The 14,222-nt window shown below is 27.5% G+C and overlaps 1 protein-coding gene across 4 annotated transcripts in view; it reads left to right on the forward strand.

Annotated features, from left to right (window-relative positions):
• The first annotated feature begins 47 nt into the window (after positions 1 to 47).
• The window catches only part of LOC117170564 (ubiquitin carboxyl-terminal hydrolase 36-like), a 25,928-nt gene continuing 11,753 nt past the window's right edge, over positions 48 to 14,222 (forward strand). For 2 of the 4 annotated variants that reach the window (XM_033357396.1, XM_033357399.1), the window contains exons 1-5: positions 48 to 211; positions 1,897 to 2,435; positions 6,850 to 6,951; positions 7,038 to 7,264; positions 13,007 to 13,405. In XM_033357396.1, coding sequence (XP_033213287.1) covers positions 1,943 to 2,435; positions 6,850 to 6,951; positions 7,038 to 7,264; positions 13,007 to 13,405 — 1,221 coding nt within the window. In that variant the 5' untranslated portion in view covers positions 48 to 211; positions 1,897 to 1,942. Of the gene's footprint in view, positions 212 to 235; positions 434 to 1,896; positions 2,436 to 6,849; positions 6,952 to 7,037; positions 7,265 to 13,006; positions 13,406 to 14,222 lie in introns of those variants that run through there. The other 2 variants (XM_033357398.1, XM_033357397.1) reach the window with 2 other exon arrangements.

Raw genomic sequence — 14,222 nt, forward strand, 5'->3', positions numbered from 1 at the left:
TTAATCAGAATTTCTCGTCAAAAGTCTCTTACAAACGGATCTCCGGTTGCAAAATGCAAATGGCCGCCTCATGGTAGACGGGTCTGCTTTTTTTTCGCGTTCCAACGAACATTTCCGTGAAATATGTTGTGCAATTGCCATCCAAGGAAGTTTTAAAGATTTCCGAAAACGCTGGACGTGAACTTTTTATCCTTTCGGATAAAAACCAAGGGTGAGTGTTACGAACTAGTTGATATTACGATTGTTCAACTTCCTCGACGTGGATGGACACGCGCCCAATTCTTATCCGGCTACCGCATTATTGAATGCAACACATTTGTAATCGATAATTTCGTTCAAGAATTGGCATCCTGGAGTTCCAGTTCCTTAAGGTGTTTTTCAGCTGGTGAATTTGCTACCGGAAATGATAGTGCTTGTGTATGAGAAAGAGAAGGTAAACAATGATAAAGTTGGCGCGGTGTCTAATCCTTCGGCATGCCGCGTGTTCTTTACACACATGCACGTCCTAGTTTTTTTTTTTTTTTTTATCAAAAAGTCTGCACTTATTTTCTACGAGGGATGCTCATTTTTTCTCAGGGCTCAAAATTTGCGACCAACTTCTTTGTTTCTGTTATTGGATTTGATTGAATTTAAACGATATTCGAGCCTGAAGGTCATAATTGTATTGAGTGATTTACGGTTCATGAACATTTTCTAAGATTGCATTGACAGATTGAGAAAGATTCGAATTCAAAAGTGGTATTATTTTATGGTTTTTGTTGCAGGTTTTTTATGCTTGCAATTTTTGACATGTACGTTTCTGGCTTTTTTTTTATAAAAGTAGGTTATGGTTGTCAACTGAAGGTATATTTAAGGCTTCTCAAATATTTTTTGTTTTCCTTCGCCTCAGAACTCTTGTCCGATTTTGTGGAATGTTTTTTGTGTTATGTCTAGGCCACGTGCTTCTGTGTATTAATTTTTTAAAGTTCGCTTGTATTCTCTATTCAGTGTGTTTTTGTTAAATGGCTGATCATTTTTCACGAACAGTGTGTAATTTCTATATTCTCTATAACTGGAATTAGTGAAAGTTTGTTAATTTTGTCAAATATGTTTAAAGTCTTGTAATATTTCTCATGCGAAAGTAGAAAGTTCTTGTATAATCAAGAATCAACTGTACTAGTTTTGTGCTAAATTTATATTGGTAGATTTATTAGGGACAGGATGGATAACATTTTATTGTATTTCGGTTTCCTCAATTTTCCCGCGAAAATTGGGACGTAGCCACTTTTTGTATCCAGAGATTAAAAACGGTCTCATCTCATGCACATATGATATGGTTATAACAAGATTGAAAAAAAATAGTTTGTAACCGATTTTAATATTATTTTATTCTTTAATTGTGAAAATAAAACTTAAAAAAATACATTACAGCCACTTATTATGTGGACACTCCCATCTGTTGACATTTAATAATTTGTTAGTTTTATTAATTCAGCCCAGGATGAATTTTTATTTTGTCAATTTTTTAAGAAGCTATTGCAAAAATGTTGAAAATTGTAATGCTTTAAGTTTTTCCTAAATTTCAAAGAAAATCTGAAATTTTAAACATTTTTCAATGTTCTAGGGTTCATTTTACTCAGCATTCATAACAATGGCAACTTTTAAAAGCTAAAAATTGCATTACATAAGTTCAATGAACATCGAAGCGAATATTAGATATTAAAATAAACTATTGCAGTCTTATCAGTTTGTAAATAAGTAAATGACAACTGACAGAAGCATTGACCGGGAATTAAAAATCATCCGTCGGGTAGAAACATTAAAAATGTCTCTCACCCTTTGGCCACTTTTTCGCTTTTATTAGCTATTTCGCTTATACTTTGTGAAAGTGCGAATAAGAAAATTTTCAAATTGCAGATTTGGATGCGTAGACTGATTTAAAAGGTAACAAGAAAGGATAGTGATGCCTGCAGTGAGCATTTGCGATTCCGTTGCGGTGGCACTCCGCAACAGTTTGGAGAGCAGCCAGTCAAAATCCGACGACCTGTCGATCACCATAGCTGACAGTTATTCTCGCATCGCGGAAGGTGCGGTCGAGTACGAAAAAGAAGCACAAACGTGCAAGCCCAGGGAAGGTCTGGACCCCCTAAAATTGAAAATCGCTACCTTTTACACCCGAAATTCAGACAATTCCGATAGTGGAAATATGAATGAGGATGCTTCGTCTTCTAAACGACCAGAGGGCAGGAAGACTGAACACACTTTACCAGCACCTAAACATGTTTTATATCATCCGAATAAAGTCCTTTTGGGCTGGAGAGATAACATTCCTATCGGCGCTGGCATGTATAATGTCGGAAATACATGCTACTTAAATAGTACTCTTCAAGCCCTTTTTCACGTTCCAGCCCTCGTTAATTGGCTATTGTCCGACACACATCAATGCGAGCAGACTGGTAGGTTTTCCTGTTCATGGTTAATCATTTTTACAGGTGTAGGCCTCGGACTCACCACCCTATTGACAGTATTTGATACTTTTTTCAAAAGGGATTACACTATTTTTTACGGTTTTGAAAAAAATGACACTAAAGTAATTATTTTCTCACAGTTGTCTGCTAATGCGACTATTTATATACTTTTCCTTGAAAAATATTTTTGAACTTCTTAGCTACTCTACTTAAATAATGTGTCCGCTATCTCAAAGAATTACAACATACCGGAAAATTGTTTCAATGACTGATTAGCGGCCGTGCATAAATTACGTTAAGTTTTTTTTCTGACATTTTACTGATTCTTATGAATGAACAAAGTAGTTCAACTTTCAACCAAATAGTTTAATATTTAACGAAAAAAGATTAATTCCACACAAATAATGAGTGAAATATGAGCTTTTTACAAAACAGTTAAAGTTACAAACAAACAGTTACATGTTCAATCATAAAGATTAATTCCCAACCAAATTTTTACATCTATTGTTAACCAAATAGTTTCATTTTCAAATGAGAAGGCTAATTTTCTACCAGAAAAGACGAATCTTCAAATAAAAAGATTAATTTTCTACAAACGTGACAAGTTTTCAAAAAATTACATTAATTTTCAACTAGTTGGATTTAAAAGAATTTTAAATAAAAAATATCCTTTAATAGACAACAATGGAGTAGTTATATTTTCATTTGAGGGAATTTTCAATATAAAAAAAAAAAAATAATAATTTTCTGCAAAACATTTTAATTATTAATTCGAGAATATTAATTTTCAACAAAAAACTTCATTTTCAACTAATCGGTTGAATCTTAAACAAAATTAAAAATTTTCATTTAAAAAATTATTTTTTAACTAAACGAAAACGAATTTTCAAATAGAGTCTTCACCCCAAAAAAAAATAACTTTTAAGAAAGTAGTTCAACTTTCAACCCAGGAGTTGAATTTTCAACTTAAGAATATGAAATTTCAAAGAAAAATGTAATTTCTGATACTTCAACAAGAAAGTTTTTAATTTATATTAAGAAACAGTTGGATTTAACCAACAAAAACAGACTTTAAAAAACTTGAATCCTCAACAAAAACCGATTAATTCGTAACAAAAAATTAAATTTTTATTTCAAAACATTTTTTAACTAAAATTATTAATCTAGACCCATAAACTAGCTTTTAAGAAAGTAGTTCATCTTTAAACGAAGGAGTTGAATTTTCAACTTAAATATATGAAATTTCAATGAAAAGTATAATAACTTAGATTTCAAGAAGCAATTTTTTTTATATTAAATAAACAGTTGGATTTAAAAAAAACATTTTAAAAAACTTGATTGCTCAACTATAACAACCTAATTTTTAATCATATTAATTGACTTTCTATAAGAAAAGACGAAATTCGAGGCGAAAATAAGAATTTTCTACCGAACAGTTGAATTTTTAACAAACAGGTTAAATTTTCATTGAAAAAATTAACTTTTAAGTAGAAAAAAACACATGATTTCAACTTAAGTTATGTAATTTCACCCAAAAATCAAAGTTTAAGAAAGTAGTTCAACTTTCAACTCAAAATAGGAACTTAGGCTTTAAGAATTATTCAACAAAATAGAAAATTTCAACGAAAAATGTAATGTTTAATACTTCACAACAGCAAAAAAAACAGTTTTTAATTTGAAATAAATAACAGTTGGATTTAACGAACTGAAACGAATTTTCATTAAAAAAATGTAACTAAAATTATGAATCTTCGCTCAAAAACTAACTTTAAGAAAGTAGTTCAAATTTCAACTAAGAAGTTAAATTTAAAAATTTTTTAAAGTTAAAATTAAATTAATTAAATTTCATTAATTAAGTTTAAATTAATTCATGTTTAATAAATTAAACTTAAATTAATTTTAAGTTAAATTTTTATCACGAAAAATGTAATAGTTTATATTTCAACAAAAAAGTTTTTAATTTATAATAAACAGTTGGATTTAACCACTAAAAACGGATTTAAAAAACGTGAATCCTCAACTAAAACAGATTAATTTTTAACCAAAATAATTGACTTTCTACACACACAAAAACACGAAAAATACGATTTTTATAAAAAATAGATTAAATTTTCAATTAAAAAAATTAATTTTATACCAAACACAAATTTTCAAATGAAATTATGAATCTACACCTAAAAATTAACTTGTAAGAAAGTAGTTCGACTTTCAACCAAGAAGTTCAATTTTCAACGTAAAATATTGAGTTTGACTAAAATTAATTAATTTCGGAGAAATTAAGTAAAAAAATCGTGATATAGCTTTGCCTTTAAGAAAGAAGAGCCATTTATTTCATTATTGTTGGTAATTTTGAAAATGTGCGATTAGGCAGTCCATCACAAAAAATTATAATTTTCCGTAATTAAGATTATTATCTCAATTGCTGGCGAATTATGTCATAATAATTTTCGATAGTAAGTAATTTAACTATTTTCATATCAAATCAAGTTATATCAAAGAGACTTTAAAGGATTTTAAAATACTTTAAGTAATCTTAGGATTTCTCAAGAGATTTTTAACGATTTCAAACAACTTCAAAGGATTTTAAAAGAAAGCAGAAAATGAACGAAAACTTGAAAGAAACCTCAACGAATTTCTGAAAATTCAAGTGATATTAAGGAATTATTATAGGGACTTGACGGGATTTTAAGATTTTCTGTTAAAGGATTCAAAAACGCTTCAAGATTTACAAGAAATTTCTAAATATTTTAAGACAATTCTTGTGATTTTAAAGGTTTGAAAGCTATTTAAAAAGTTATTTAAAAAGATTTAAATAAATTTTAAGAGACTTGAAGGGATTAAACTAAATTCAATTATTTAAGGATTTTCAAGAGATTTTAAGGAGCCTAAGAAAATTTAAAGGATTTTGGACTTAAAAGATTTGAATTAATTTTAGTCAATTTTACAATATTTTAAATTTCTTCAAAGAAGTTGTAGGGAGTTCAAAAAAATTCGGAAGACTTTAAGGATTATCAAGAAATCTTACAGGATTTCTAAAAATTCAAGTGATTTTAAGGAATAACTAGGGACTTGACGGGATTTTAAAGTTTAATTGTATAGGATTTAAACATATTTCAGGATTGTCAAGAGATTTAAAGGAATTTAAGAATATTTTAAAGATTTTATGCCATTAAGATTAATTTTAATTAGTTTCGAGATACTTCGAAAGATTTGTATAGATTACAAAGAATTTGAAGGTATTTAAAAAAAAGTCGGAGAGGTTTAGGGATTTTCAAGAAATCTTATAGGATTTTTAAAAAGAATCACAGTCTTTGATAATTTTTGTTTTCTCAAAGTGCAAAAATAATCTCTTGACATCTTTGAAAAACACACTTTAACCAATTACCAAAATTCAAAATTTTTGACCGCCAACTATCCCAACAATGCAACCTAACAGCAATCGCGGCACATTATATTTTTTCTTGATGGATTGTCCAACCCCCACACTTCCTCCAATTGCTAACAATAATTAAAGGAATGGTTTTTTTTCTTAAAAGCAAAGCCATATCACGATTTTTTTACTTAATTTCGCCGAAATTAATTAATTTTAATCAAACTCCTATCTAAACAATGCTTTGCATTCCACCAAGTGGTATGGCCTTATAGATTTCAACGTTACCGACCGAGTATGACGTATGTTAAAATACTCAATGTAATTTTAATGAAAAGTGTTGTAATGATTGATATTAAAAAAAAAGAAAAAAAAACAGTTTTTAATTTGAAATAGAAAACAGTTGGATTTAATCAACCAAAACGAATGTTCATTAAAAAACAAAATTGAGTCCTTAACTGAAACAGATCAATGTTCAACAAGAAATTGATTTTCTACACACAAAAAAACTAATTTGCAACCAAGATATATGACTAACAAAATTGTTGAATTTTCAACAAAATAATTCAACTTTATATACAAATAATGAAATTTCTAGCCGAAAAGAATGAATTTTCAACCAATAATATATTTTCTTAATTGGGTTCCATTTATTTAGTTCGCATTTAAGTAGAAAAGCGAGAGAAATAGAGAAAAGACTGAAGCCTGCGATGAATAATTAAGAATTTTGATCATTCATAAACTAAAGAATAACCTTAGAAATAATCATTGAGATGCATTTTTAATACATGTAAAATATTAGCTTAGAAAACTGTAAATACTACTAAAAAATGAAGTTAATTTTCCATTGCACACTTTTTGATTTCGGACTACACAAAAATTTGATGCTTGAAAAATCTTACAACCCTATTTTAAGACTATTTTTTCAAATTTGTGACCCTATTATTTACAAATTTTTGTTCTCTGAAATGAGTCCGAGGCCTGCAGGTTTAATTTAATTTGTTTATAAGTTTGGATTCGGCTTTATTTCAGAAGGAGAGTGCCTTACCTGTTCCATGGCCAAGACTTTGCAGTATAGCCACCAAAAATCAGGGGAGGCTTTCAAACCTTTCTGCATTTATAACAAACTTAAACGTAAGTGTGAATTTTTTCAAAAATATTTTAATATATACATTACAAAATTTCTAATTTATATAAAATTTTTGATGTCCTCTTTGCAGAAATTTGTAGAACCATGGTACTAGGACAACAAGAAGATGCTCACGAATTTTTACGTTATTTATTGGAGGGAATGGAGAGAGCCTATTTAACAAGACATAAAGCTACTAAATTAGACAATTACTCAAAGGAAACTACACCCGTTAACCAGATATTCGGTGGCTATATTCGCACGGAAGTCAAGTGCCTTCAGTGCGACCACGTATCCACAACTTTTCAACACTTTCAGGTAATCTTCGTTAATTCTAAATTCTGATCATCTACAATTTTCAATTTATTATATTATCGGGGCTCGAACTCTTGACAATAATTGACATTTTTCTGGTGGTATTACTATTTCGAACAAAATGCCACTATTGGAAATGGTTAAACTGCAATGCGCCACCTGTTAACAAAAATCCGAACTAGAAAGAATAGGTATGAGTTTAAAGATTGATTTTTATTTGTGCTTAAAAGTGTTTTAAGTATTTTTTGTTTGTTGAGTTGACTGTATTTATTGAATATTAAAAATAAGTCTTTATCGGAAATAAAGATATTTAGATGGAATTTGCATATATACATTGAAAAAACACATTGTTTGACAGAAATATTGTTCTAAAAAAACAATTATTGCTCTATTTATTGTGAATTTGATAAGATTATAAACTTAAATGGACTTATTTTGAAGTAAAAGTGCACTCAAAGTAAATTTTTATTAATTTTACATGAAATACTTACTATTTGTAAGTCTAGTCTAAATGTAAGGTTAGAATTCTTATTTAAATTCCAGTCGTCTATTATTCTATTCTTGGCCTAATATGGATAAATTTGGTCGCTACATTCATTAATTAAAGTTTATTGAAGGTTACAACGCATTGAAACTTACATGAAATGTGCAATAATTGTTTTGTTTTTTAATACCTATTTTTAAAAAAACTTGATTTTTCACTATACAAGCTGGAAATACTACCTAAAACTATTTGTTTTTAATGAAGATTTGTTTTTAGTATTCATTTATTGTTTTATACTTCACAAAACAATCGTATAAACAATTTTATGTAAAAAGTAAAATACATCTTTAAAATTGTACCTAGAGTTCTTAAATTCCCGAGAATTTAAGTTCAGGTTATATAACCGAGAATATGACAGAATTTAAGAGAATTTATGATTTTTAACAATATTTTTATTCTTCAGGTTATATCAACGGTTGAATATAAATTATTTTTTAGCTCAGACATATTCAGGAATTGAAAATATACAAACCAGTAGCTCATTAATTATTTAACGACGCGTGACATTTTCAAAATTTTCTGCTTTTTCGACTAAATTTTTCATTTCAAATCATGATTATACAAATACCACCATTTTAATCTGATATTTTTACCATAGAATATTTTATAAGCGGTATAAAACAGTGTTTCATATACAAATTTAAATTTTTTAAATGTATTAATTTATTTTTAAAAAAAAGTTTTTCCTACTTTAAAAGATAACTTTTTAACAAAACACTGGATTTTTCTTTAAAAAAAAACTTAATTTTTTAACATAATAGTTCAATATTTAATCTAAAAAGACAAATTGCCAACGAGAAAGTGGCATAGTTTATATTTTAATCAAAAAAGAATTAAATTTATACAACTAAAGAAAAGAATTTTAAAACCAAAAAGACGAATTACCAACAAATAAAGATTTTTCACTCAAAAAATAAATAAAAGTTTATCTAGATTATTGAACCTTTAAACCAGAAGACAAATTTTCTTTACAAAAATTCAATTTTCAAACAAAAAATATGACCTTTCAACAAAAAATTAATTTTCCACGAAACTGATGCATTTTTATGCCAAAAAAGGAAATTTCAAACAAAAAAATTATTTTCTACAACAAAAAACGCGAATTTTTAACTAAAAAATACCAATCTTAAAAAAATGGAAAAGTTACCCACGAGATAACTTTTCAAATAAAAATATAAATCTTTAAAGAAAAAGGTGATTTCTTAACAAAGCGATTCAACCAAATGTTTGAAACAAATTTGTTGAATTATCAAGTAAAGAAGAACGGCTTTTAACCAAAAAGTTGAATTTTCATTGAAAAAATGAAATTTCTTCTAAAAAAGATGAAGTTTTAAATCAAAAAGATAAATTTTCAAAGAAATAGTTGAATTTTCTTTTGAAAAGATTTTAGTCCAGTTTTCATGATCAAACTATGAATTTTGTAACAAAAAATAATTTTCTACCAGAAAAATTGAGTTCTCCCTTCAAAAATAAAAATTTTTAACCAAAAAGGATGACATTTTAACAAAATTGTTTAATTTTTGAGCAAATAGTTGCATTTTTTCAAAAAGTGTTAATTTTTGCTAAAATATATAAATTTAAAAAAAGTTAAAAACAAAAAGAGTTGAATTTTAAACCGAAAATTTAACGAAAAAATTCAATTTTCTATGAATTAAAATAAATTCTGAGATTCTCATAAATTCTCAGAGAATTTATTTCTCGGTTATATTCTCGGTAATATTTTAATTCTCGCCACCGTTCTCAAAGTAATATAACCGACTCAGAACTCGAATTTTACCTACTCTTTCTAATTCCAGCTTTCGGCACCAGGTGGCAAAAAGTTAGACCGCCATTTCCAATTCCCTTGAAAAAGATTTAAACATTTCATGATTAAAAGATGATGTCTCGGATCGTGCAACTTTATCAATTTTTTTGAAAAAGTAGGACTTGATAAAGAAAAGCGCGACTGATCGATTTTTTTCCGTTTTTCCCAGAAGTTCACTATAATATGTTTCAGTTTTATTCACAATGAATCTTTTGAAATTGAAATTCAAAACTAGAAAAAATGTTACCATTTTATTGAGAAAATTTCAAAAAAGATTAATTTCTCGTGAAAGCCATGTACCATTGTATCGCGTGACCAATTAAATGTTTTATATTAGGCGGATTTATAACTTGGAAATTATCAATATTGTGTTGAAATATCTGAAAATTGTAGAGGACCCATAAGAGCACGTCATGTGATTACCTATTTGATTTTTTTGTTTAAATATTGCCATTATATATTTTGAACCATTTCCCAAAATCTCAATAAAATATATTCAATTATTAATGTTTCTCGTGATAAAGTCGCCGGAAATTTGTAATGAATAGCTTTCGAAATTGATCCTTTTTTAATTACATGAATTCGTATTCAAACTATTTAAACAATTCATATTTTTCCCACTGTTATTTTTTATCACTAAATTAATGGAACCTATTATGAGAATTCAAATATATTTGGTTGAAAGTTCATCCTTTTTGGTTAAAAATGCGACTATTTGGTTGAAAATTTAATTATTTTATTGAAAATTCAACAAATTTGTTCAAATGTCATATATTGTGGTCGAAAATTCAATTTTTGTGAAAAATTTAATTGTCTTTTTAAAAAATTGCATTTGACATAAAAACGCAACTATTTGTTTGAAAATGCATCCATTTTGTTGGAAATTCGTCTCTTTTGATAGAAGTCTAAATGTTTCGCTTATTTGTTGAAAATTTAACTTTTTCAGGTTGATAATTGAACTGTCTTCTAAAAATCCTCTTTTTTAATTAAAAATTCAACTATTTGTTTGAAAATGCAACTTTTTTTAAGTACGATTTCTGATTTGAAAACAATGATTCTATTTAAGTCATTTTTTCTGTCCGTAAATTAACTGCTTTTTTTAACATTCGTCTTTTTGGATAGAAATTTCGTCCTTTTGTATTGAACAATCATCTTCTGTGGTAGAAAAGTCATCTTTTTTCAATAAAAATTCATCTTTCTTGGCTGAAAGAATTCCTGATTTTTTGTACTCGAAAATTAAAATATTTGTGTGAAGATTAATATTTTTTGTTTAATAATTTCACCACTTTGTGGAAAATTCCTCTTTATGATTGAAGTACTTTGTGAAAAATTCGCCTGTAAGTCTGAAACTATTTGATTGATTTTAAATGCATCAGTTTGGTGGAAAATTATATATTTTTTAATTCAACTATTTGATTGAAAATTAATCTTTCGTGTGTAAAAATAAATTGTCTTCTAAACCATTCAAATTTTTAACTTGAAAATAAAATTTTTTTAATTCGTCTCTTTATGTTGAACTTTTAACTCTTTTCTTGTAGTTGCAATATATTTTGACTTGAAATCCTATAAATTTAAATCGTTCTAAATAGAATTTAAAGTTTTATTTGTAAAATAGGTTCTTTACATGTCTAATATTTTTTAATTGTCATATAAAATTGAATAACAATGATTCTTCATTTGCACAAGTACAAACTTAACTAAAAAGTAGTTAACTTTTTAGTTCAAAATTAATTTTTTGTTTGTTGAATATTCGTAATTTTGATTAAAAACTTATCTCTTTGTTTTTAAAATTCAACTATTCCCGTTGAATATTCATCTTTTTAGTTGAAAATTCATCACTTTCTTAGAAAATGTAGATATTTTTTTGAAAATTTATTTTTTTTTAAAATTATTTCTTTTTTTGTTTGAAAATTAATTCCTTTTAACTGGAAATGTAACTATTCTAAATAAATATTCTATCAATTTAGTGGAAAATTCATCTCTTTGGTTCAACAATAGTTTCTTCAACTGAAAATTTAACTATTCCAGTTGAAGATTCGGCATTATAGTTAAAAGAATTCACCAGTTTAGTTGAAAATTCATCAGTGTTCTGCAACGTTATTTTTTAAACTAAAAATTTATTACTTTGGGCTAAGTTTGTATTATTGGGAAATTAATTTTTCTAATTGAAAATTCAATTATTCCATTTTTTTGTACCAAACTGATATTTTTAGTTCAAATTTCAACTAGTTAATTGACAGTCGATTTTTTTAAAGTTGGAAAATCAATTATTTCAACTTTTTTGTTGCGAATTCATGTATTTTGTTGGAAAATCGTCTTTCTTGGCAGAAAATTAATCTTATTTCTTAAAAATTCATCTTTTGGTTTGAAAATAAACTACTTCATTGAAAATTGATCTGTCTTAGTTAAAAATTCCATTATTTGCTTAAGAATAAATATATTTGATTGAAAAATCTTTTTTTTGTAAGGAGTTAATCTTGTTCGTTCAAAATTCAACTATTTTATTAAAAAGTTCACCTATATTGTTGAAAGCGCAATATGTTTACTTTAAAAGTTAGGAATTTTAAGCGTTTTAAATATAATTTAATATAGCACCCACATTAATTTTACCAAAATATCCCTTGAATTTTAAGTATAAGAAGATATAATAAAATTTTGTTTCAATTCTTATTCAAAGTCATGAACTTTATAGTCAAATTCAGGAAATTATTGTGTTCAATATTATTTAATTATTATCTATAATTATTTATGTTACTATTATGACAAACCATCGATTAATTAAATAATTATTTAATCAATCGATAGTTATAATATATTTTTTAAAAAACTTGTAATATAAATTATCGTTTTAAAGTGCGAAATAGTTGAATGGCTCCTTACTATCAACAATTATACCTGGAAAAAACTTGAAGTACCTGGGTAAGAATCTAGAATTGTCAGGAAATTTTTTTCCAGGATTTGAGTAGACACCTTGTATAAGTTTTCTTTAAAAAAATATGAAGTCAAAATCATTAAAAAAAACGGATTATTTCATGTTCAAATTATCCAGTGTGAAATTTAAATTCTAAACTGTTGAGTAAATTATAAACTTATCTCGGTTGAAAATAATCCAAGTTGACAAATTTAACAATTCAAGAAGAAATATTTTAAACCTTATTTTGATTGTTCAAAGAATAAAGTTATTATTTAAGTCATTCAGTGTCTGAAATTGTTTTTCTGCATTTTCTTAAAAATTTTCATGTGATTTTTTGTGGCCTGTATTCGAAATTTCATGCGACTTTTTTTTTTAGCGTTCTAATTGATCCGAGCCCTGAGCCCTGTATTATGGAAAACCCATATTTTTGTTATTCTGGACTCTGGATGAAATTATATTATAATTTTTTTCTTGAAATTGCAGGATTTACTGGTGGATATTCGGAAAGCGAGCACCCTAGATGAAGCTCTCTCGAGTTACTTCAGTCAGGAGCATTTAGATAACAATGACTACAAGTGCGAAGCTTGTAAGCGAAGAGTACCTGCCACAAAACAATTTAGACTGGAGAGGCCGCCCAAAGTGCTTTGTGTGCAGCTGAAACGATTCAGCGTCATGGGCGGAAAGATTTCCCGACACATAGTGTTTAAACAAACAGTCGACATGGGCCCCTATCTCTGGAGAGAAAAAGACGAAGGCATGAAGAAATTAAATTACAAACTCACCTCCATGGTTACTCACATGGGACCCTCTGTCAATTGTGGACACTACACAGCCATTGCTCAGGTTTCGACGGGGAAGTACTACTGTTTTGATGACTCTTGTGTAAGTATTTCGTTAATTCAGGGTGGAGACTCGATCGAGAAAAAGCCAGGAATTTAATTTTAAAACGACGGGACTTTACTTCTGATTGTAGCAAAATTCAAGTTTACAATATTTTAATAATTTTTCTTAATTTGGAAAAGTAATTTCGACTTTTTCTAAAGTTGCAGGGCTAATGAAATTATGTTTTCGATTTATTTACTATTTCCAGGTCCCTAAGCTACCCTTGTCACTTTTCCTTCAATAAATTAAATCATGGGTTAATCACTATTCAATTAATATCTATACATATTTCTGAGTTGTCTTGAATTCGTTTAAAATATTTCAGAGTATTTTTAAAGATTCTGAGAAATTTTTTAAAGATTTAATTAATTTGAAGGTATTTTTAAGATTTTAGGGCCATTAAGGTGTTTGAAACACTTTAGGATAAAGACTTTTTTGGATTTCGGAAGATATGAGACTATTTTATGGGACCTAGAATATTTTAAGATATTTTAAAAGATTTCATACGATCTTACAAGATTTCCGAGGATTTCAATGATTTTAAGGGATTTTAATTTAGCATTTTAGTGGATTTTAAAGATTTCATTCAAGAGAAGTGATTCATTTCAGAGAGTTCCTAAGATTCGAAGAGATTTCAAGATATTTTTCAGAATTCACCCTCAACCATTTTTATTTAATTAATTCTGAGGATCAATTGACAAAATGGTCAAAGGACTTGAAATACGAGGGTAGTTCAATAAGTCCTTAGAATGAAGTATAAAAACAATTTTTTTTGGGTAAATTTTTTTTTATTTTTCAACATAATCTCCTTGGAGCT

Source organism: Belonocnema kinseyi, chromosome 4 (genome assembly GCF_010883055.1).
Source record: "Belonocnema kinseyi isolate 2016_QV_RU_SX_M_011 chromosome 4, B_treatae_v1, whole genome shotgun sequence".
NCBI lineage: Eukaryota > Metazoa > Arthropoda > Insecta > Hymenoptera > Cynipidae > Belonocnema > Belonocnema kinseyi.